Below are 22,391 nucleotides of genomic sequence, written 5' to 3'. Positions count from 1 at the left end.
GAGTGGGGATCAAATAGTGAGGTCATCAATCCCATCAGATTAGGAAAGGATGGTGAAGAAAGTCAGCCATGCCTATCAAAGGAACCATCCTGGCAATTGCCTGAAGTGATTTAGGGAAATCACAAAAAATCTAAATCAGGATGGCTGGACATGTGTTTGAACTGTCGTCCTCCCGAATGCGAGTTCAGTGTGCTAACCACTGCTCTACCTCACTTGGTATGACACAGGAACATAATACCTGACCATGTGCATCCATTTGTTCATCTGCTGCATCCAGCAGGTGATCTTTATTATGAGCAAGCAGTCCAACACACTATTTCTCCTTAATTGTATCAGAACGGTTTGAAGGAAGACTCCATGGACAAAGGACGCACTTGTGGCTGGGCCTTAGTTCTGTTGAGCACATCTGGGAGATCACTGGAAGAGATGTGTGCACCTTAGAATCAGCTCCAACTGATCTCTATTCTCTGTGAATAGTTAATAGGAGCTGGGAAGTTTTACATCATGATGACTTCCTAATTTTGTCAATGTCTTAAGGACTCTATGACACAATGCATTAAGGGCTTTATTGTGGTGAAATTGTATGCTACACATACTGGATATGGGTCTCAAATTCGATGGCTAATGATTGTAGTATTAATGAAAAAGTGCAAGTTTTTATAAGTAGCTTAAGGAAGTCCAGATATATTATAACAGATTAATTACGAATACAGTTCCTAACATTTGTTCAAATTTGTATACCTTGACTGATTATTTGAGTTTCTTTCATCAACAAACATGGTGAAAGAGTATGTCTTTAGCCAATCATCTTTGGCTTCTGGAATACACTAATATATTTTGTGACCATGTATAAACTCATTAATCAGGATATAAATGTTCTTTACTTCTGGTGTAAACATTTGTGTCGGATTAATCCAATTGGTAGAAACAGAAATACAATTTCAAACAGCGAAGATTGCTACCGCACAGCATTTATTGTAAGAAACCTGTTTCTGTAGAAGATCTGATGATGATAACATAGTTTGCTGAAATCGTTCATCACAATAAATGCTGTACATTAGTGATTTCGGCTTGTTTGAAGCTGTACTTCTGTTTCTACTTTAACCTAGATCGCCCCCTAACTTGACAATGTATGACAATCCAAGTTGGTTTTGATTGCAAAAGCTATCCAACCATTCACTTGAAAATGTGCCAAAACAGCACAAATCTCATGAGTTAATGCCAGAGAAAGAGTGGCCTGAAGAATCTCCATCAGAATGTTATACATTTTTTCTGTTTTGTACCCTGACATAATCCATATATTGTATGTGATAAAGCTTATCAGCAGTGACTCACAGTAGGTGTTATAACTGTGATAGACTTTGATCCATTAGTTCATATCATTGGTCACCTGCTAACAGTACTCAAGTTGTTATGCTTTATGCAGTGCTGACAACTTTGCTCAATAGCTACTGCCAGAGAAAGAGTGGTCTGAAGAATCTAATCAGATTGTTGTTATCACAATTCTTCTGTTTTGTACATTGACATAATCCAGACATTGTATGTGATAAAGCTTATCGGCAGTGACTCATGATACATGTAATAGCTGTGGTAGACTTTGATCCATTATCATTTTTGTGAACATAGCTTAGCCCAGAATATCAAACCACCTTTGTGAGAATAATCATTTCAAACATTTAAGAACAGCTCAATTTGGCTTCTGTAAAGGTTTCTCTATGTAGAGAGCAACATATGGTCTCATGAATTAGTCCTGGTTGGATTAAACAACAAAAATTACCCTACTGATAGTTTCTGTGGTCTTGCTAAGGACTTTGATTGAATAGGTCATACAATTCTACATGGGAGACTCACACGGTATGACATTAAAGAAATTACCCTTGCACTCATGGAGTCACTCATAACAACAGAAAACAAAGGGTTACAATAACAAATTATATGATATGAATAAGTCTAATTCAGAATCAGGGAACATTAACACATTGGAGCTGACAGATGTACCAGATACGTTCACTATGTTTTAACCGTAAAATCCAATGGACGTATGTCATACATTCTTCACTTCCAAATTATTTATTTGTGATTTGAATGCATGTTTTATGTTTGTAAGTGGAGAGACTAATTGTTTGGCTTGTCATAAGTGCATTGTTGATGGCTTGTGCATGCAAGTCTCTTGTGAATGGTACCAGTGTTGTGTGAACTGTGCATGCGCTTGGAATATTGTTGAAGGTTGTTTTGTTCTATGTCAGCTGCTATGTTGTGTTATTTTGTGCATCCTTCCCGTGTGTAAAAACTCATAAATTGTGAATATGGCTAACAGACATTGCTTGTCAAACCTAGATATTGAAGAACTGTTGAATGATGGCTCAGAACTTGACGAACTTTCAGACGACATCAGCGATTTTTCAGAAGACGACGATGACTCACATGAGCTGGAACATTATTCACAATATCAAAACCTTAAAAAAGTGTCTATTAGCACATTTTATCTGTAAATTAGCACAACAATTGGTTCAAAAAGGAGGAGCGGAACTAAATAACGACACACATTCAGCATCTGGAGTTGCAAGTGCAAACAGACTCACAGCACATAATTTTCCTGAGAAACTGCCACCAGCAGAAAAGAAAACAAACCCAGCTGGAAGATGCAAGGTCTGATGGGAACAATGGGAAGCTGCAGGAAAGGTAGTGAGGAAAGAGACCAGATACTACTGTAGGTTATGTAATATATGCCTTTGTATTCCCGAGTGTTTTGAAAGATTTCATACCCAAATGAAGTTCTCTAATTTGTAAAAACAAGAAAAAAACCTTTCACAATAAAACGTTTGACCTATAAATGAGGCATTTAGTATTTCCTGCTGACAAGTGATTTTAAATTAATAGCCTACCATTCCCTATGACTTATGAAAATTTTGTTCACTTTGGGGAAAAATAAAAATGCTGAAAACCAGTATACAAATCCCTGTATAATTTATTTTTGCTAAGCATATATATATTCATAAAGAGGAAGGATGGAAGGTTAAGCTGATATACTGCCTAAAGAGGTAAGTGGATTAGTAAATTTTTTAAAAAATTGTAAACTGAAGCAAATTTCCTCAGGATCCGGGTATTAACCGTATTGCCAACCCATTAGGCTCCATTGTGTTAAACATGATGTCCTGCAATGTTTGGTGCTTTGCCTACTTCTGTTCTTGATTATATACATGACTTTTCTGGGTATTGGAGGACTTTCAAAAACTGTGACATGTGTTTACAACACATCTGTGCTGGTAAAGGGCCCGTACACACCCAAAAAGTACATACCCAGGAGACTAACAAAGCTGGCTTACAATCAGTTCACAACAAACAGCTTAATCCTTAATCTTACAAAGACTCCTATTAGGTAGTTTCAGACATATCAGATTGACTTATAGGTAACAGAGGTGAAGATTAACTGTCACACACTCTATGAGGCTCCAGGAGGAAAATTTCTAGGTGTGCAGACATATAAGAAAGTGAGGCTGTACTCATGCATGGATAAGCTAACCAAAATGCTCAGTTCTGCTTGCTTTGCACTTAGAAGTCTCTCTCCTTGTGATGAATTTGCTGGCACACTTACACTCAATACTGTCCTATGGGATAACATTAAGTGCCAAAGCAGCTGAGGTCAAAAAAAGACAATATAAAACAACTAAAAGTCTGGGGTAGAATATTGTTGTTAAGTAAAAAAAGAAAGTATTTGTTCTGCAGAAGTGTGCAATGAAAATACTGTATAAAGTTGGTGACTGAACATCTGCCAGAAGCTAAGGATTCTTACATGTCCATGTCAGCACATATATTCCCACTGTGGTTAATATAAAGAGAGAATTTAGGATGCACCCTGCAATTCACAACCACAATATTACAAGTAAAAATAATTTTCATATAGACTATGCATCCATCTCCTGTGATCAGAAAGGTGCTTTATACTCTGGTGCAAAAGTTTATAACAGATTGCCAGTGGACATCAAGCAGGAAATTGAAAATCCATAAGTATTAAATAACAAAGAAAGAGAGTACCTCATTACCTAATCCTTCTATAACTGATCAGAATATTTGGACTCAAGAACATAAATTCTGCATAACTCTAATATCTGCATTAGACTGATCTCAAGTTTCCCAGTGGATAGGCAGCTGATAATAACCTGTGTGGTAGACAGAAGAAAGAGCAGTGTTTTTTCCCCCAAAAAGGAGCTGTTTTTGCATTAGGAGTGAAAACACATGCAACACTGGTGTAATATTCTCCAACAGTTATTATTTACATCACAAACTGGTTTTTGGCTGTTACACCATAACCAGGTACAAAGATAAATATGTGGTGTAATGAAATTTTTGTAGGACCAAAGATTTTATACTAGGGCAGATTACCTTCTCATCCTGTATGGTAAGTCTACCCTGATCTGTGGTTCTGGGTGATTTCTCTGAACTCTATCCCTTTTCCTAAACCTCTCCTTTCCCTTCATCCCCCTTCCTTCTCCTTCAACCCTTCTGTTGGAAGAAGGAGCCACTGGTTCCAAAAGCTTCAAATGTAAAACTTTTTTATATGAGGGAGTGCTCTTAAGAAAGTGTTAAATGCAGAAGGATATTGACACATTTTACAGCATTGTGTAATGTGTACAGTAGAGGAATAATTCAGAGATGATGACAGTATTTTCGGCATGACAAAGCATCTCACCATAAAGTAGCATCTGGAGGCAACGAATTGTGAGCAAGTAGTGTTCTTGGCCCCCTGTTTTCTTGATCTGTATAAATAACGTTAAGAGCTCCAACAGTTCATCCAAAATTATGTTATTTGCAGATGATACAAGAATAATTGTAAGTGATGACAGAAAATCCTTATCCACTACAGTGAAAAAGTTCTGAAGAGTGTGCAGCAGTTGTTTCATGCTAATAAGTTAACAAGTAGTTTAAATAAAATAAATTACATATAGTATGGTAAAGTAAATGAAAAGGGTGATTATCATTTGTTATTTAGTGATGAAGAGAGAGAGAAAATGTAGTCTACAAATTTTTGGGAATGCAGTTTGATCATGACTTGAGCTGGAAAAACCATGTAATATACACATCCCACAAACCCAGTTTCAATATTTTGTACTGAAAATAATTTCTAGAATTTGTAGCACAGAATGTACAAGATTAGTGTATTTGCTTATTTCCATTATATAGCATCTTATGGTATAATGTTCTGGGATGTAACAAAATCTCACTTGAGAGATTTTTAAATTTTAGAAAAGGTCTATTATAATTATTACACACAGCTCTCCACAAACACACTGGAGGTACTCATTCATGCAGTTAAAAATACTTACAATACCATCTTCGTACCTTCTCAAACCGTACTGACACAAGAACACACTCAAGTGGTTTACATATAAATTCAGATTTCCCTTAACTTCAATCCACATATCAGGAAGGATATGCATGTCAAAAGAGCAAGAAAAACAAAAAGTCAAAAACATGTAGCCATTATGGAATAAAGTTGTATGATGCTTGATAATGGAAACTTTAAGTCAGAATTTTAAAATTATCTGTTAAATAAATTTTTCTATAATATAGAGGAACATTTTGAATCCTTAAATCACTAACAAACACTTTTATTTTCTTCATTGTCATTTCAATCATGCTGCTCCCATTGTAAATTTTATACTTTGCTTGTGTACTCTTTCAGCTCTAAATAGTGTGATAAATGTGTTCTTGAAGTGTACTGCATGCATGTCAAAACATTTACTTGTTCAGAGAGCATGTGGAAGACCAATCCATTAGTTCATTGTGTCATTTTGTAATACAATGTAATCTTACATTTATAATAGTAATTTATAGAATTGTGCTGTGCATATTCTGTATGATAGTGTGGCAGTCCTATATTATGTTAATGATGAAAAGTATTCTAATAAACTAAAGCAAATAACATTCCTGAAATGGTCTGCAACTGCCCAGTGTCCCAATCTGAACTCATTGGAACACCTGTCGGTGGAGTTAGAACATCAATGTCACTCTAGACCCCAGAATCCAACGTCACTACCTTTTTTAGTTTTGGCTCTTGAAGAAGAGTGGAAAGCATTATTTCACAGATATTCAGACACTGCATTGAAAGCATCCCCAGCAGTGCTGAGACTGCCATGAAGTAAAAAGGTGGACACAAACTGAATTAATATGCACTAACAGATGTCCAGATACTTTTGATCAGATAGTATACGCATGGTGGAAATCTCCTACAAGTACAGAACTGTATATAGAGTGAGTCTTTTTGAAAAGTTATCTTGTAATCTTTTAAATTTAACATTGCTAACCTCTTCTATCTGGTTGTTATCATATCTTATACACAGGGTCATTGGAAACCTCTTACAAGTTCTGTCATTTTGAAGTTTAGTGAAAAAGGTTTAGTGATGATGGCAGCTTTGTTTGCCAAAGATGACAGATCTTTGCTTCAGTAAGTAGTAAACTTCAGCATTCAAGTGAAAAGAGGTAGGGTACAAATACATAGCACACACTTCATTACGAACAGAAGGTGATTCTGAAAATTATTGTTGGATGAATAATTGCTCAATATTTTGTGGGATGTCTCCATGTAAAAGATACTTTTCATTGATTTGATTATGGAACCATTCTTGAGTTCATGTATGTCTGGAAATGTTGATTCAATGCTGTGTGGTGTAATGGATTGCACACCATGACAATGGTGCCTATCACCCAATAAGAATTGCCTGGTAGTGCTTAAAGGAGGACGAGCAAATTCTCCGCATTCTCCAATAGCTGCAGCTTACACTGTAATACCAGATACCTGCAACACACTCATAGCACTTTACAGAGTCACTGCAAGCCTGTTTAATTGACAGCTCAATGGAAATTTGGATACTGACAAATGTAATAATAACATTAATTGGAATTATACTTACTATGATATTCTCCAATATATTTGTTACAGGAATAATGTATCTTTCATGTTCACATATTCTTGAAGCACTCCAGCTAATACTACATACACAATTAGAGGCCAAAAATATTTTGTTGGTTTAAATAACATACAATTGAGGCCAATAACATTTGTTGAAGACATGTGATCGACATCATGACTGCATGTTCTGAGCATTAATGTGCTGTCTGATTATTCCAACAGCACTTGTATGTCCTGTCTTCCTTAATAATATGGTACTGTATTGAAATCTATGTGACAAATGAAAGAGCATAGAAAGATTTTTGTGATTTTAAAGAAAGTAGAGTCATCCTTCAGTGGAAATGTAAATGTGTTTAAATATATTGCAGTGCTTGGTTGAAACACCTATAAAATATAGCTGATACTTCCTCTTCTTCTTAATATTTCAGATTGATGCAGATACGGGAGCCCGTCAAAGCTATAGAGAAATATTACAATCAGTTGGGCAGCTTGTAAAAATATTGGATGCATCAAATTTCAAACCTGGTGACACAGTAGTAATATGCAGTGAGAATAATCTCCAGTTCTGTGTTCCTCTCCTGGCATGTCTTCAAGCAGGATATGTATGTGCACCACTAAATCCTGCATACACTACAAGTAAGTTAACCACGGTTTCTTATTTTGTCATCTACACATATTCTTGCAATGGAAAATATTTTTGGTTGTTTGTGAGTAATGTGAATGAATATTTAATTATAATAAATGAATTGTCAAATAAATGTCAAACCATACTTTATAGTAAATAAACTATGAAACAAGGGTCAAACATATTCCATACATTTATAATTACTGCATGTCACAAAATCACTGAGAAATACATAATGTCAGTTACCATTAGATGCAATATTGGTTTCAAATGAAACTAGATTTTACTTGAAAATGGAATAAAGCTGAAACAATTGTCATAAAGAATATTAAACTTATTGCAGCTAGTCTGTCCATTTCCTTTTCATAGTGTCATATTATGATATGCAGTATGCTGTGGGCCCAATGGAACATAAAACATCACAACAATTTATTGTATATAATCTATAGGCAGTTTTTTTAAAATAAACTTGATAGTATAGTTATTTCTATACGTAACATGCCTCAATGTGTATGTAAGTGGTCCATCTCGTGGCAAACTTCCTAATTCCATCATGAAAGAAGCTTTGTGCATATCTGCCCTTGTAATGCTTCTACAACCTTGTCATCTGAGAAAAACTTGGAGACAGGCAGGTGCTCCTTCATCAGACCAAAAAGACGACACTTTGCGTTAGGTCAGGACTGTACAGTGGTTGCTCCAGTAGCTGAAAATCAAGATTTTGAATAAACTTAACTGTTTTCCAAGCTGTATGAGGGTGGGTGTTACTCAGAAGTAAAGTCACACCTTTTGAAAGCTCCCAAATCCTCTTTGTTTTGATTTTGGGATTCAGGTCATGCGGTAAGTCACAGTATCTATTCCGGTTCATTGTCCAACCTTTATGAGTGTAATGAATCAGCAGTAGGATGTTCATATCCCAAAACACTCACCATCAACTTTCCTGCAGAAACTTGGCTTTGTTCCTTTTCCTTTGTAGGTGAAGTTGGATGTTTTCAAGCCATGCTGTAGCACTTGCTCTATTGTTTGTAAAAATAGCAATATTTCTCATCAACAGTTTCTATAGATAGAGTAGCATGGAGAGCTGCATCAAACCAGTCTCAGGACTGAAGACCATAACAACAACAGTTTCTATGACAAGAAAGCCATGTGTGACAAGTCTACATACACAAGCACATACATACTCCACGACTACCATAAGGTGCATAGTAGAAGTTACATTGCATCATTACTAGCTATTCCCTTTCCTGTTCCACTGACAAATGGAGTGTGGGAAAAACATCTCAGTATGAGCTATAATTTCTCTTATCTTGTCTTCATGGTCCTCACGTAAAATGTATGTTGGCAGCATTAGAATCATTCTGCAGTCAGCCACAAATGCTGGTTCTCTAAATTTTCACAGTAGTGTTTCATGAAAATAGTGTCATCTTCCCTCCAGTGACTTCACAAAGCATCTTCATAATACTTTCCTGTTGATAAAACTTACTGCTAACAAATCCAACAACATGCCTCTGAACTTCTTCGACATCATCTTTTAATCTGACCTCATCAGTATCCCAAAAATTTTAGTAGTACTCAAGAGTGGATCACACTAATGTTCTACATGTGGTCTCCTTTATAGCTGACCTACACTTTTCTACAATTCTCCTAATAAATCAATGTTGACCACTTTACTTCCTTACTATCAACCTTATGTGCTTGTTCTATCTCATATTGCTTCCAACATCATGCCTGGATGTTTAATAGAAATGAGTGTATCAAACAGCACACCATTGATACCATTTTTGAACATTATTTTTCGCTTTGAAAATTTGTTTTTCCAACTCATTTGCACCAACTAAATTTTTCTACATTTAGAGTAAGCTGCCTTACATCACACCAAACAGAAATTTGGTCTAACTCATTGAGTAGCCACCTACAGTCACTCAACAATGACGCTTTCCTGTACACTACAGTGTCCATAATTTTACCCTTGTTGTGTACAAGAGTCACCTGTGCTATCTTCTGGGCACTTGGGACTTGAAAATTGCAGGCACATACTGAAATATTTTCACAGTAATTTCCATTTTCATTTTCCAACCCCTCAAATATCTTTCTACAAACTACATATACATCTCAACAAAATTAACTATACTGGAAAGCTCTGGTCAGAATAAAGACAATGGAATGATTAAAGTTAACCACTGATTATATAGCTTTGGCTCTGAAATGTTGAAAGCCACATAAACAAGCCTGAACTTGTAACTAAGCTTTTGGATAACGTTCTTCCTGGAAGATAACATACTAATTATCTAGTATCAGCCAGACTTTGTTTTTTCTTCTTTCACTTTGTCAATCATTGCCTATTCAGATCTTTCCTATGATTCCTTTCTTATCTTTTTTTTATATGCAATAATTACTCTCTCTTCCTAGCACAGCTGTGCTGAACTTTTGCAACATGCTGATGTATCGGATTTGGTCATGACCAGATGCAGTATCACAAGCCTCAGAAGTGCGAAATCCAACTCACACATGGAAAGAGGGCAGTTTTAAGGTTCAGAATTGTTGGACCTGAAGTCCAGCCCACCTCTCACTATGAGGATATGGTAGCAACTGAACACAACATAGCGGCTGGCAGATACAATAGTCATCACAGACTGGTTTCTCACTGTTTGGGCAATGTCCCCATCAGTTATTAAGAGATACCTCTGTTTCAGCTCTGCTGCTATTGGCAAATGATTGCATTTACTGGAAATCCTCTTGATGGCTTCCAGTATTTTTGATGAAATAGTGGAGTGGTTGATAGAATCCAGGAATATTTGCCATGACCTTTTATTGTCCTCTTTGATGATGCATGGAGCTTCAGCTCTTGCCACTTGAAAGGTTGTAAAATTTTCTGCTAATGGGTGGCACTTAATCAGTCACAGTGCCACACACCTGACCCAAACTGCTGTGTAGCATGCATCAGTACACCAAGGTACAGACTGCCTTCAAAGAAGATCTAAGGCCTTTGAGAAGGATAAATCGGTGGATTGAAGGATCACCCATGTGATGTGGTCCACCCATTCCCAAATGCTGCCTTGGTGTTCAAACACAGCCAGCTGACTGAACAGTATCCAGTTAGTTCTGCTGATCATCTATCTTAATGGTCTCCTTTCAGGGATTGCTCAATCTGGTAGATGGATACAGAATGGAAAGTCTTCACTGTATGGCTGCGGATGATCCAGTAGCAAGAATGAAATGAGTCGGATTTCCAATGTTGAGGAAGCATAGCTCCTGAGATTTCATGAGGCTCTCTAAAACTTGATCCCTGATGCATGTACTGGGTGAGCCCCATAATATATTATTATCACTGAAGTCTCCCAGTAGGAAATATTGGTCAGGGGTGTTGGCCTATAAGATCCCCAAGAGTGTCAGAATCTATCATTTCTGGTGGCAATGTATAAAGAGTGCACATTGTTATGCTGTGACCCACATGAAGATTCCTCGACTTGCGCCATAGGGTGGTGGGGTTTCGGGTTCCGCTGGATAGGTCAGGCGTCCACTACACGCAGCAAGCGGCTACACGGGTAGCAGGGGTTGTGTGGCGTGGACTGGGCGGTTTTTTAGGTTAGATGGCCTCGGGCAAGTACAGAAAGGGCAACAGCCTCAAAGGGTGCGGAGCAAAGTCAGGACATGCGGGGACCAAGCAGCAATCGGTATTGTAATTGTAAACTGTCGAAGCTGCGTTGGTAAAGTACCGGAACTTCAAGCGCTGATAGAAAGCACCGAAGCTGAAATCGTTATAGGTACAGAGAGCTGGCTTAAGCCAGAGATAAATTCTGCCGAAATTTTTACAGAGGTACAGACGGTGTTTAGGAAGGATAGATTGCATGCAACCGGTGGTGGAGTGTTTGTCGCTGTTAGTAGTAGTTTATCCTGTAGTGAAGTAGAAGTGGATAGTTCCTGTGAATTATTATGGGTGGAGGTTACACTCAACAACCGAGCTGGGTTAATAATTGGCTCCTTTTACCGACCTCCCGACTCAGCAGCGTTAGTGGCAGAACAACTGAGAGAAAATTTGGAATACATTTCGCATAAATTTCCTCAGCATGTTATAGTCTTAGGTGGAGATTTCAATTTACGAGATATAGACTGGGACACTCAGATGTTTAGGACGGGTGGTAGGGACAGAGCATCGAGTGACATTACACTGAGTGCACTATCCGAAAATTACCTCGAGCAATTAAACAGAGAACCGACTCGTGGAGATAACATCTTGGACCTACTGATAACAAACAGACCCGAACTTTTCGACTCTGTAAGTGCAGAACAGGGAATCAGTGATCATAAGGCCGTTGTAGCATCCCTGAATATGGAAGTTAATAGGAATATAAAAAAAGGGAGGAAGGTTTATCTGTTTAGCAAGAGTAATAGAAGGCAGATTTCAGACCACCTAACAGATCAAAACAAAAATTTCTGTTCCGACACTGACAATGTTGAGTGTTTATGGAAAAAGTTCAAGGCAATCGTAAAATGCCGAGTAAAACTGTGAGGGACGGGAAAAACCCACCGTGGTACAACAACAAAGTTAGGAAACTACTGCGAAAGCAAAGAGAGCTTCACTCCAAGTTTAAACGCAGCCAAAACCTCTCAGACAAACAGAAGCTAAGCGATGTCAAAGTTAGCGTAAGGAGGGCTATGCGAGAAGCGTTCAGTGAATTCGAAAGTAAAATTCTATGTACAGACTTGACAGAAAATCCTAGGAAGTTCTGGTCTTACGTTAAATCAGTAAGTGGCTCGAAACAGCATATCCAGACACTCCGGGATGATGATGGCATTGAAACAGAAGATGATACACATAAAGCTGAAATACTAAACACCTTTTTCCAAAGCTGTTTCACAGAGGAAGACCGCACTGCAGTTCCTTCTCTAAATCCTCGCACAAACGAAAAAATGGCTGACATCGAAATAAGTGTCCAAGGAATAGAAAAGCAACTGGAATCACTCAACAGAGGAAAGTCCACTGGACCTGACGGGATACCAATTCGATTCTACACAGAGTACGCAAAAGAACTTGCCCCCCTTCTAACAGCCGTGTACCGCAAGTCTCTAGAGGAACGGAGGGTTCCAAATGATTGGAAAAGAGCACAGGTAGTCCCAGTCTTCAAGAAGGGTCGTCGAGCAGATGCGCAAAACTATAGACCTATATCTCTGACGTCGATCTGTTGTAGAATTTTAGAACATGTTTTTTGCTCGAGTATCATGTCGTTTTTGGAAACCCAGAATCTACTATGTAGGAATCAACATGGATTCCGGAAACAGCGATCGTGTGAGACCCAACTCGCGTTATTTGTTCATGAGACCCAGAAAATATTAGATACAGGCTCCCAGGTAGATGCTATTTTTCTTGACTTCCGGAAGGCGTTCGATACAGTTCCGCACTGTCGCCTGATAAACAAAGTAAGAGCCTACAGAATATCAGACCAGCTGTGTGGCTGGATTGAAGATTTTTTAGCAAACAGAACACAGCATGTTGTTATCAATGGAGAGACGTCTACAGACGTTAAAGTAACCTCTGGCGTGCCACAGGGGAGTGTTATGGGACCATTGCTTTTCACAATATATATAAATGACCTAGTAGATAGTGTCGGAAGTTCCATGCGGCTTTTCGCGGATGATGCTGTAGTATACAGAGAAGTTGCAGCATTAGAAAATTGTAGCGAAATGCAGGAAGATCTGCAGCGGATAGGCACTTGGTGCAGGGAGTGGCAACTGTCCCTTAACATAGACAAATGTAATGTATTGCGAATACATAGAAAGAAGGATCCTTTATTGTATGATTATATGATAGCGGAACAAACACTGGTAGCAGTTACTTCTGTAAAATATCTGGGAGTATGCGTGCGGAACGATTTGAAGTGGAATGATCATATAAAATTAATTGTTGGTAAGGCGGGTACCAGGTTGAGATTCATTGGGAGAGTGCTTAGAAAATGTAGTCCAGCAACAAAGGAGGTGGCTTACAAAACACTCGTTCGACCTATACTTGAGTATTGCTCATCAGTGTGGGATCCGTACCAGATCGGGTTGACGGAGGAGATAGAGAAGATCCAAAGAAGAGCGGCGCGTTTCGTCACAGGGTTATTTGGTAACCGTGATAGCGTTACGGAGATGTTTAATAAACTCAAGTGGCAGACTCTGCAAGAGAGGCGCTCTGCATCGCGGTGTAGCTTGCTCGCCAGGTTTCGAGAGGATGCGTTTCTGGATGAGGTATCGAGTATATTGCTTCCCCCTACTTATACCTCCCGAGGAGATCACGAATGTAAAATGAGAGAGATTAGAGCGCGGACGGAGGCTTTCAGACAGTCGTTCTTCCCGCGAACCATACGCGACTGGAACAGGAAAGGGAGGTAATGACAGTGGCACATAAAGTGCCCTCCGCCACACACCGTTGGGTGGCTTGCGGAGTATAAATGTAGATGTAGATGTAGATGTAGAAGTTCAATGTCAACTGGTTGCAGGTCAGTGATAGAGCAGAAGAGCAGTTTGTATTATTGGTAAACACAGTCACCCCTCCTTTGGCCCTTTCCACTGTTGGGTAATGCTTGTTGTGAAAGGTATAGCCCCATAGCACAGGGGTGCCAATAAGTTTAAAATGTGTTTCCTGTAAATGCAAGCACAGTGGACATTCCTGCACTGATAGTTTCAGTTCCTCCACTTATGTCCTAAACAGTTGGTGTTCCACTGTAGTATGGGAACCAATTTTTTAGTGAAGTTTTTCTTACACTGTGTCTTGCTACCAGGCTTGGAATCCTGCAACGGATGGACACTTAGTCTGGAGGCTTAATGGTTGCCCCTGACAGGCTTTGTATTTCATCCATTAGAGCCATAAGACAGAATGAGGTCCATATGACTTGATGGTTTACTAACTGCCTCTTTCTGTGGTGGATGCTTCCCATTTGGTTTGTTTGTCTGAAAAGGTTTAGTAGTATTGACAGTGGCAGTGCTGACCTGTTTATTTATTTATTTATTTATTTTATCCATCTTTCAGCACTAACATGCAATCGATGTCGTCAGAAGAGTTACAGCTATTTGTACATTATGTTTTACATACCAAAATATCACATAGTAAAAATATAGCAATGTTGTAAACTATTAGCTTACAACAGTCTCTACACCTAGATCCATACATAACAGTAAGCCATAATTTATCAGCATTAACATGCAATCAATGCTGTCAGAAGTATTACAGCTATTTGTGCATTATGTTTCATATAACAAAAATATTACATGGAAAAAAAAGACAGTGTTGTACCTTATTAGCTTATAGCTAGCTGCCTCTACATTCATAACTATACATAACAGTAAGCCTTAGTTTATCAATAAATTAGATCATCTTTACAACTATTCTGAAATTCTTCTACACTGTAGAAAGTATTTTTCTTCATCCACACTTTGGTTTTAGTTTAGAAAATATCCATTGAAACCAATTGAGCCTGTACGGGTAAAGTGTTGAATAATTTTGTGCCTATGTATTCATAGCTAGATTGGGTTTTCTTAAGCCTGGTTGTGGGTATATCAATCATATTTGTTTGTCGAGTATTGTGTTGATGAACTGATTTCCTTATAGTGTAGTGGTTTAAGTTTTCTTTTATGTTTAATAGGCAACAATATATGTAAAGAGATGGGAATGTGAGAATTTTTAAGTCTCTAAAATAAGGTCTACATGCGGTCTTGTTGTCAGTGATTCCGTAAAAACATCTAATTGCTTTCTTCTGCCAAGTGAAAATTTTTTTGGCTCCTGGAGAGTTACCCCATAAAAGAATGCCATATTGTAGATGGCAATGAAAGAAGGCATAGTATGACTGAAGCAATAAATCTTGTGTAACACGTGTGTAGTTTGGCTAGTAGGTAGATAACTCGTGATAGCTTTCGACATACATAATCTGTATGTGTCTCCAAGTTAATTTTGAGTCAATGTGTATTCCTAGTAGTTTAACAGATGATAATTCCATGTTACTGTTTGATAAACTGAAGATTATCTTGACAGTCTTTTCATGGTTCATAGATAAGTCATTAGCTTTAAACCAGATATTAGATATTTTGAGACACTCTTCACTTTCCTCCTTCAGTATGTTTATATCCTTTCCAGAATTAGCTTAATGTTGTGTCATCAGCATAGAGGATAGATTTACAGGGTAAGTTATTCGGAAAGTCATTTACAAACAATATAAATAGTAGAGGGCCAAGCACTGAGCCCTGAGGAACACCTCGTTTTATACTTACAGTCTGTGAGTGTTGGTCATTATGCTTTACTATTTGTTTTCTATTGCTGAGGTATGATTCAATTAGTGAGAGTTCCAAGTGTTTGATTCCATATCAACACAGTTTATCTAATAATAATTTGTGGTTAACTGAGTCGAAAGCCTTACTCAAGTCAATTAGAATGGCTTCAGCAGATAATTCTGACTCAAATGCGCTTAGTACAAAAGAGATAAGGTTTTCAACTGCTTTGACTGTTGATAAGTTTGACCTGAATCCATACTGAGAATCATTTAATATATTATTGTCTGATAGGTGTATGCATATTTGCTGCAGTATGCAATGTTCTATTATTTTTGAGAGAATAGGCACAAGTGGAATTGGTCTATAATTATTGATACAGGACTTGTCACCCTTTTTGTATAATGGTATGACAACTGTTTTTTTGAGACATTCTGGAAAGTGTCCACTCGAGAGCATCCAGTTTATCAGTATGCAAAGAGGATATGTTATGGGATCTACAACTTTTTTAATTACATAGTTTGACAGGCCATACACATCCTCAGATCTAGAGTATCCTAATTTAGAGGTTGCTTTAATTATATCAGTTACTTGTACTTCTCTCCATTTACAAGCTGACACTATGTTTGTAATGTTTTGTTGAAAATTTCTGCCAGATATGGGGTGAGAAATAGGTGTATGTGTTGAATTGGAATTCTGGTTGCTGTGGGTTGGAAGGCTAAGATTGACAGAGTTGACAAAAAAGTGATTGAAATCATCAGCAGTGACATTAGCAGCATTTGTGTTGTCTTTGTAGTTTATATCCATACCTAGCTCTGCTTTTATTACTTTCCACGCAGCCTTACATTTATTGTGTGATTTTTTAATGAAATCACCATTTGCCTTACACTTGGCTATTTTAATTTCAGATCTATATTTTCTTTTCAGGTTTTTGTAAGTTTCTCTATCTACTGCTCCCTTTTTGACCTTACCGTGACAAGTAATTACCAATAGTCTCAGTTTTTGTAATTGGGGTGAAAACCACTTCTGTAAAGTTGAGTGGCTAGGTTTCCTAACTTTTTTGTTTTTTAACCAGTGGACAGCACGTGTGGAAGATTTCAGAAATGATTTTGAGGAATGTGCTGAAGGCTTCATCAACATTTCTGGAGGAATGTATAACAGTATTCCAATCTATAGACTTAAGTTCTTCTCTATACTTGCTAATATTTGTATCTGTAGATAGTCTGACACACTGAGTTTGTTCCTCGTCTTCTTTTGGTTTTTTAGTAATTAGTTTCACCCATATACCTCTATGGTCTGACAGGTAATCGACATTAAATAAGCCTATTTCAAAATCACATTTGTATACATTTGTTATTAGATTGTCAAGACAAGAGGAGTGCCTTGTAGGACTTTCATTAGCACAAAAGAGATTATAGGATCTTAACATGTTTACTAAATTAACATTTCTGGCTGTCATTTTCCTAATGTCTATGTTTAGATCCCCAAAGATTAAAATTTTGCATTTAGTATATTTTTGTATACTGATCACAAGTTTTTCTAAACATTCTATAAATTGTTCTACAGTACTTTCAGGAGTGTGATATAAAGACACAGTTATGAGCTGTATACTAGGTATAATAAAAGCAGCTGCTTAAAAACACCTTTAATGCATAGGTCACTAACTTCAAGAACAGAAAACTTTAAGTTTAGATCATTGCTAATATATATGGATGAACCCCCATAGGATTCACTGGGTCTGCAGAAGTATGTAGCTAATCTGAAACCTGATGGTACATACAGTTTTATATCCTCTTCCTTTAACCAATGTTCGTTTATATATAAAATCATTCTTTTGTTACTTTTTAATAGTATACCAAGCTCATCAGCTTTATTTTTCAGAGACCTGACATTTAAGTGCAGAAATAAGATAGAGTTACTGTCACAGCAGGGGAGGAGTACGGTATTATGGGGCAATGGAGAACATTTAATTGTTTTTTCAGCCCTGGAATCTATGTTAGGTGGCGGTTGCACTTCCTTGGGATAAACCATAAAAAATCTTCATTTCTCTTTGGTAATTTTTTGGGTCTGTTTGAAACACGGTTGGAAGTTTGTTTCACTTTACTGTACACAAGTTTTATAGGAACATGTTTTTCCAAATCATTTGGTATCACTTCATCATGAGACAAAGATGATACTTTACTTACTGTGACTGGTCTGTTTACCAGAATCTGTCTCTTAGGGTAATACCTATAGTACATACTGTCAGAGCTAAATATTAATAATAAAAAAGAACAAAGTTTGCTTAATGTATCATATGCAAAAGTTTATCTTTCATCAGGTGACATAAAAAAAAAAAGGGAAAAAAAGGTAAGATGGAAAGGTGCAGGTGGAAAAAGGTTTTCCATATTATGAAGTAGAAGGGACATGAGCTGTAAAGAAAGAATTCAGAAATAACAACAGGGATAAGATTTAAAATCCATATTATGAATAATAAGCTACACAAAAAAATGTATAGAAGATGAATAACACTGATGAAAAGAAAATTTCAAAAATATTTACAAACACTGATAGGAGGTTAGTACAAGGAACAAAGCAGGGTAGTGTACAAGTCCATAACAAAGTACTATAGTGCTCCTCATGGACCCAGAAATCACTTCTTGGAATGTAGCAACCATATGTGAAATAATTTTTATCATCATCAATTCTCTAATTTGCATGTTGCTCCATCCTCAAAATGCTGTCGACCACCACAGGTGTACACATTCTGTGTTTAACCTGACCATGCTTGCCTTCAGCTAGGCAGGGAAGCTGCCACACATTTACCAGCTGAACAAGCAGGCTGCTCTACTCCCATCCAAGCCATGCTGTGCCCAACCAAAGCAGGCTAAGCTAAAGGAGTCTTGCTCACCTACCTGTCTTTTCACAAAGCTACACTACATAGCAGTTTATTCTGTATGCCTTCATTGCAGTGTTATGAGTAGGTTTTGCAAGTTGATGAAAAGTCCTTTTTTTATGAAAAGTCTTCTTTTACTCAAACCTCACAAGGTGAGGCTCAATAATATGTATATTCATTTTGAGTCCTTGTAGACCTTGGGTCTTATTTGTCCCTTTTTTAATTTTTGGTATATTTTCGGCATATTTATGTATTTTGTATGAACTGTTTTCTCTGCAGCTTCACCCTGTTTCAGCTAGTACTGGCTACTCTCAATTCAGACCATTTTCAGGCCACCTGTAATAAATGTTTTCTGTGGTAAGGCGAATCATCACTGAAAGTCAAGAACCTTTGCACCTAAGAAGCTGAAGATGTCTATTATACTGCAATTGCAATTAAAGTAAAGTTAAGGAAATCTAGTTTCTGTAACCTTGGTGTGTTTCAGCCAAGTATAACCCCAGTTATATCAATTTTAATTACTTTTTCCAGGATATGTAGTGTGGCTTTACTGAAATCATTTCAGGTGGCCAAAACAGTTCACTCAAAATTCTTCAAATGCATTGTAGCAAATATTAACTTTGTTTTTCATATCATGTCAATCTGAAAATTGCAGATCTGAGAGAAGAAGCTTTTCTTTCATACTAAGCTCCCTTCGCACTATGTTGCATACCACCGGAATGTGTTTCTAATAACCACTGAGCCATTTTTCTTTTCCTGTTTCAGTCAATGTCTGCCATAAAATTATGAAGCTTTTTTACTGCTAAATAGCCTCATGTCCTTAGCACACACTTCCACACACTTGTCCTCATTCAAAATATTTGTGGCGCTAGGAAAGTGCTGGTCAAATGTACATACATGTTGCAACACACTTGAGGTTCTCAAGTGATTATTAAGTAACTTTATACATAATTTGCATTGTGAGACACCTACCACTTTATCTGAAGCTGCCTCATAACATGCAAAAACTTTTCCCATGCTGGACTTGACTTCTGTTTCATGACTGGTATGTATTGCTCAATTCTTAATTTCTCCTCAATCTCCTTTAAGTCTAGTTTGTTCATTTTGCTGCTCCTAGCATTAAGATAGCTGAGCTGCAGTGAAACTCCCTACACAAACATATACCTGGCTATTCTGTAGTCATGCTGAATTGATAGCGTAACCTTTTGTCAGGTGCAGTAGGCTGAATGAGTCCTGTGAAGCTTCCCAGGCTAGCAGAAACCTAAGCTTTCCTGCTTTAACCACTGTTCTTCAGTGCATGTGTGCTCCTGAGTCTCCATCATGGCAGGCTGAGCTGCTTTAGTGGTTGTGGCAGTGAACAAGCAGACTGGAAGGAGAATCTGTAGATCTCTGTCACCTACTACATACCATGCAAAACTTACACCATGCAAAGGGAAGTGTAAATTAAAACTTATTGAATGGGAAGTGCCAAATACAGATGGTATCTAGCCACATTGTTATTAAGCTTGGTCTTAGGAAGATAGGAACTAAAGTGTCCAGTGGTGAAACAAGAAAACAGGCCCCTGTATTATGTTCCACATCATACTCAGTAATACGATACTAATGATGGTAGTTTGTCAGAGGTAGTTCATGATTTCTGACAGAAAGAGTACATTTAATAATACAGTTGTGGAATAATGTGGTTTCTCAGCTGGAATATTTGGTGAATGTTTTACAGATGAGCTGCAACATGTGCTCAAACTGACAAAACCAAGAGCAATTTTCTATTCAAGGCGATCAGCAACAGCTATCTTGGATGCTGCCAAGAAAATTACTTCAAGATGTGAGATATATTGTTGTATCGATGAGGAACTTGACAGTTTTCTGCTACAATCTAAAAAGTTCCATAAGCCTGTGAAGAATGATGTCAAAAGTAGTGACACAGCATTTATTCTTACTTCTTCTGGTACTACTGGACTGCCTAAAGGAGTTGCTTTGTCACATGACAATTTTCTTGTTAGTCTTGCTTGTCTCAGGTTGGTGAAAATAATAAATATTTTTTCTCCTGTTCTTGATCTTATTGTAGTTTCTAAGGTGTCCTAGCAATTTATAGTTCTTGATGTTTTATTTTCTACATATTTTCATGATGTAATACACTGCTGGAATGAACTTGTAGATACTTTCCATAATGGGATGTAAGGATTGCATTTTCAATTTATAAAACACAGTTTCAATATAATAATACTTTCTTTATAGCATACAATACAAGACATATTCAAATGCCACTGAGGACTAAACCTGACTGAAGTCTACAGATTTCACGCTACTCAGTGTGCACCTCTTGGTCAAAGGTATTATTTCACAAGGTGTTCCCACAGAGTCCCCCACTCTGGTGTGGAGAACTGGGGAACTTGTGTCATCACTCACAGAAGAATGCCACCAATCATCCGATTTCAGGCTCGTGTGCAAGACACAATCAGATCATTTCTCAGGGGGAGTGGTGGCATTGTGCAGATGCACCTGACTGGTCATGTCATGGCTGGCACATAAACAAGACATGACTGGACCATTTCTCAGAGAATTCATAATGATTTTGCAGTGAAAGTAGTTTGAACAAGGTTTTGCACAGGCGGTATTTTTGCTGCAGTATGACTTCAGCTTAGTTGTCATTTAGATTTGGTGTGCCAGTGGTCCTGCTTTATTGCCAGTCAGACAGTATCTTGGGGTTGTGCTTGTAGTTGCACAACTCATAATGTACTCTGCAGCCTGCAATTCTATGCATAAGTGCTGCATTGTAAATGGAACCAGCACAATTGTGTCCAATGTGGCATAATAGAACGCAATGTGTTGTTTATTTTGGCTGTTGTGAGGTCAGCACTCTATGGGGAGGAGGAGCTGACTCAATCTGTGGTGATCAGGTTGATTTGGGCCCTCTCAGCTGGCTGCTGTAGAGTGGAGGATGCACTGTCTCCGTTGGCAGTGATTGGGCGAGGTCGCATCATCTCATTAGGCTACTGCAGTGGGGAGAGGCAGTGTATGCTTTGGTGGCAGTTGGGCAAAATTGTGTTGTCTCGGTTTCTCACTACTGTGCAGTGTGTGATGAATATAGTGAGCAGGACAGCTGCCATTGTTGACAATTTTGCTAACACATTGTTGATTATACAAAGAAAAAACTGTCCAAGTTTAATTCAGCTGGTCAGATCACATGCTCAGAAAGAATTGTGTAGTGTAGAGATGGTTCAGTTAAACCTCTGCATCGAACTGTCCAAGTACTTGGGTAACATGTATCTGTTTAACACTGCACTGACTCACAGTACCTGCATGGTTATTCAATGGAGCGAGCTGGGTGCATTATTCCAGGGCACTGAATGTGTCAATTAGATATTCTCTGTCCAAGTGAGCCTTATCTGGAGTACCAATGTAGAGGGAAACACCGAAGTGGCACTGTATTGTCAGTTAACTGTGGTCGGTGTAGGAGCGATGTTTAGCAAGGTTCGTGATGATGTTCACACATATCAGGATTTTGGTGGGGTCAACAGTGTGAATATTTTCTCTAATGTGATGTTGGGGTAGCACTATCAATTTATATGACATGGGTTTGGTATAATAATACTTTATTAACAGCACTCAATTCAAGATACATCAGAAAGGCAGTGAGGGCTAAACCAGATTGAAGTCCATAGATCTCACACTATTTGGTGTGCAGCCCATGGTCAGAGGTGTTATTTCAGAAGATGTCCCAACAAACTAAACAAATATATAAAATG

The 22,391-nt window shown here is 37.9% G+C and overlaps 1 protein-coding gene across 1 annotated transcript in view; it reads left to right on the top strand.

Moving 5' to 3' along the window:
• The window catches only part of LOC126193392 (uncharacterized), a 139,070-nt gene that overhangs the window by 49,853 nt on the left and 66,826 nt on the right, over window positions 1-22,391 (top strand). Inside the window, exons 3-4 of the mRNA XM_049932683.1 lie at window positions 7,339-7,546; window positions 20,363-20,660. Of these exons, the coding sequence (XP_049788640.1) occupies window positions 7,339-7,546; window positions 20,363-20,660 (506 nt within the window). The remainder of the gene's footprint in view (window positions 1-7,338; window positions 7,547-20,362; window positions 20,661-22,391) is intronic.

Source organism: Schistocerca nitens, chromosome 1 (assembly GCF_023898315.1).
Source record: "Schistocerca nitens isolate TAMUIC-IGC-003100 chromosome 1, iqSchNite1.1, whole genome shotgun sequence".
NCBI classification, from domain to species: Eukaryota; Metazoa; Arthropoda; class Insecta; order Orthoptera; family Acrididae; genus Schistocerca; species Schistocerca nitens.
Note: the sequence above shows the minus strand (reverse complement) of the source record. Positions and strands in the feature narration are given on the sequence as shown.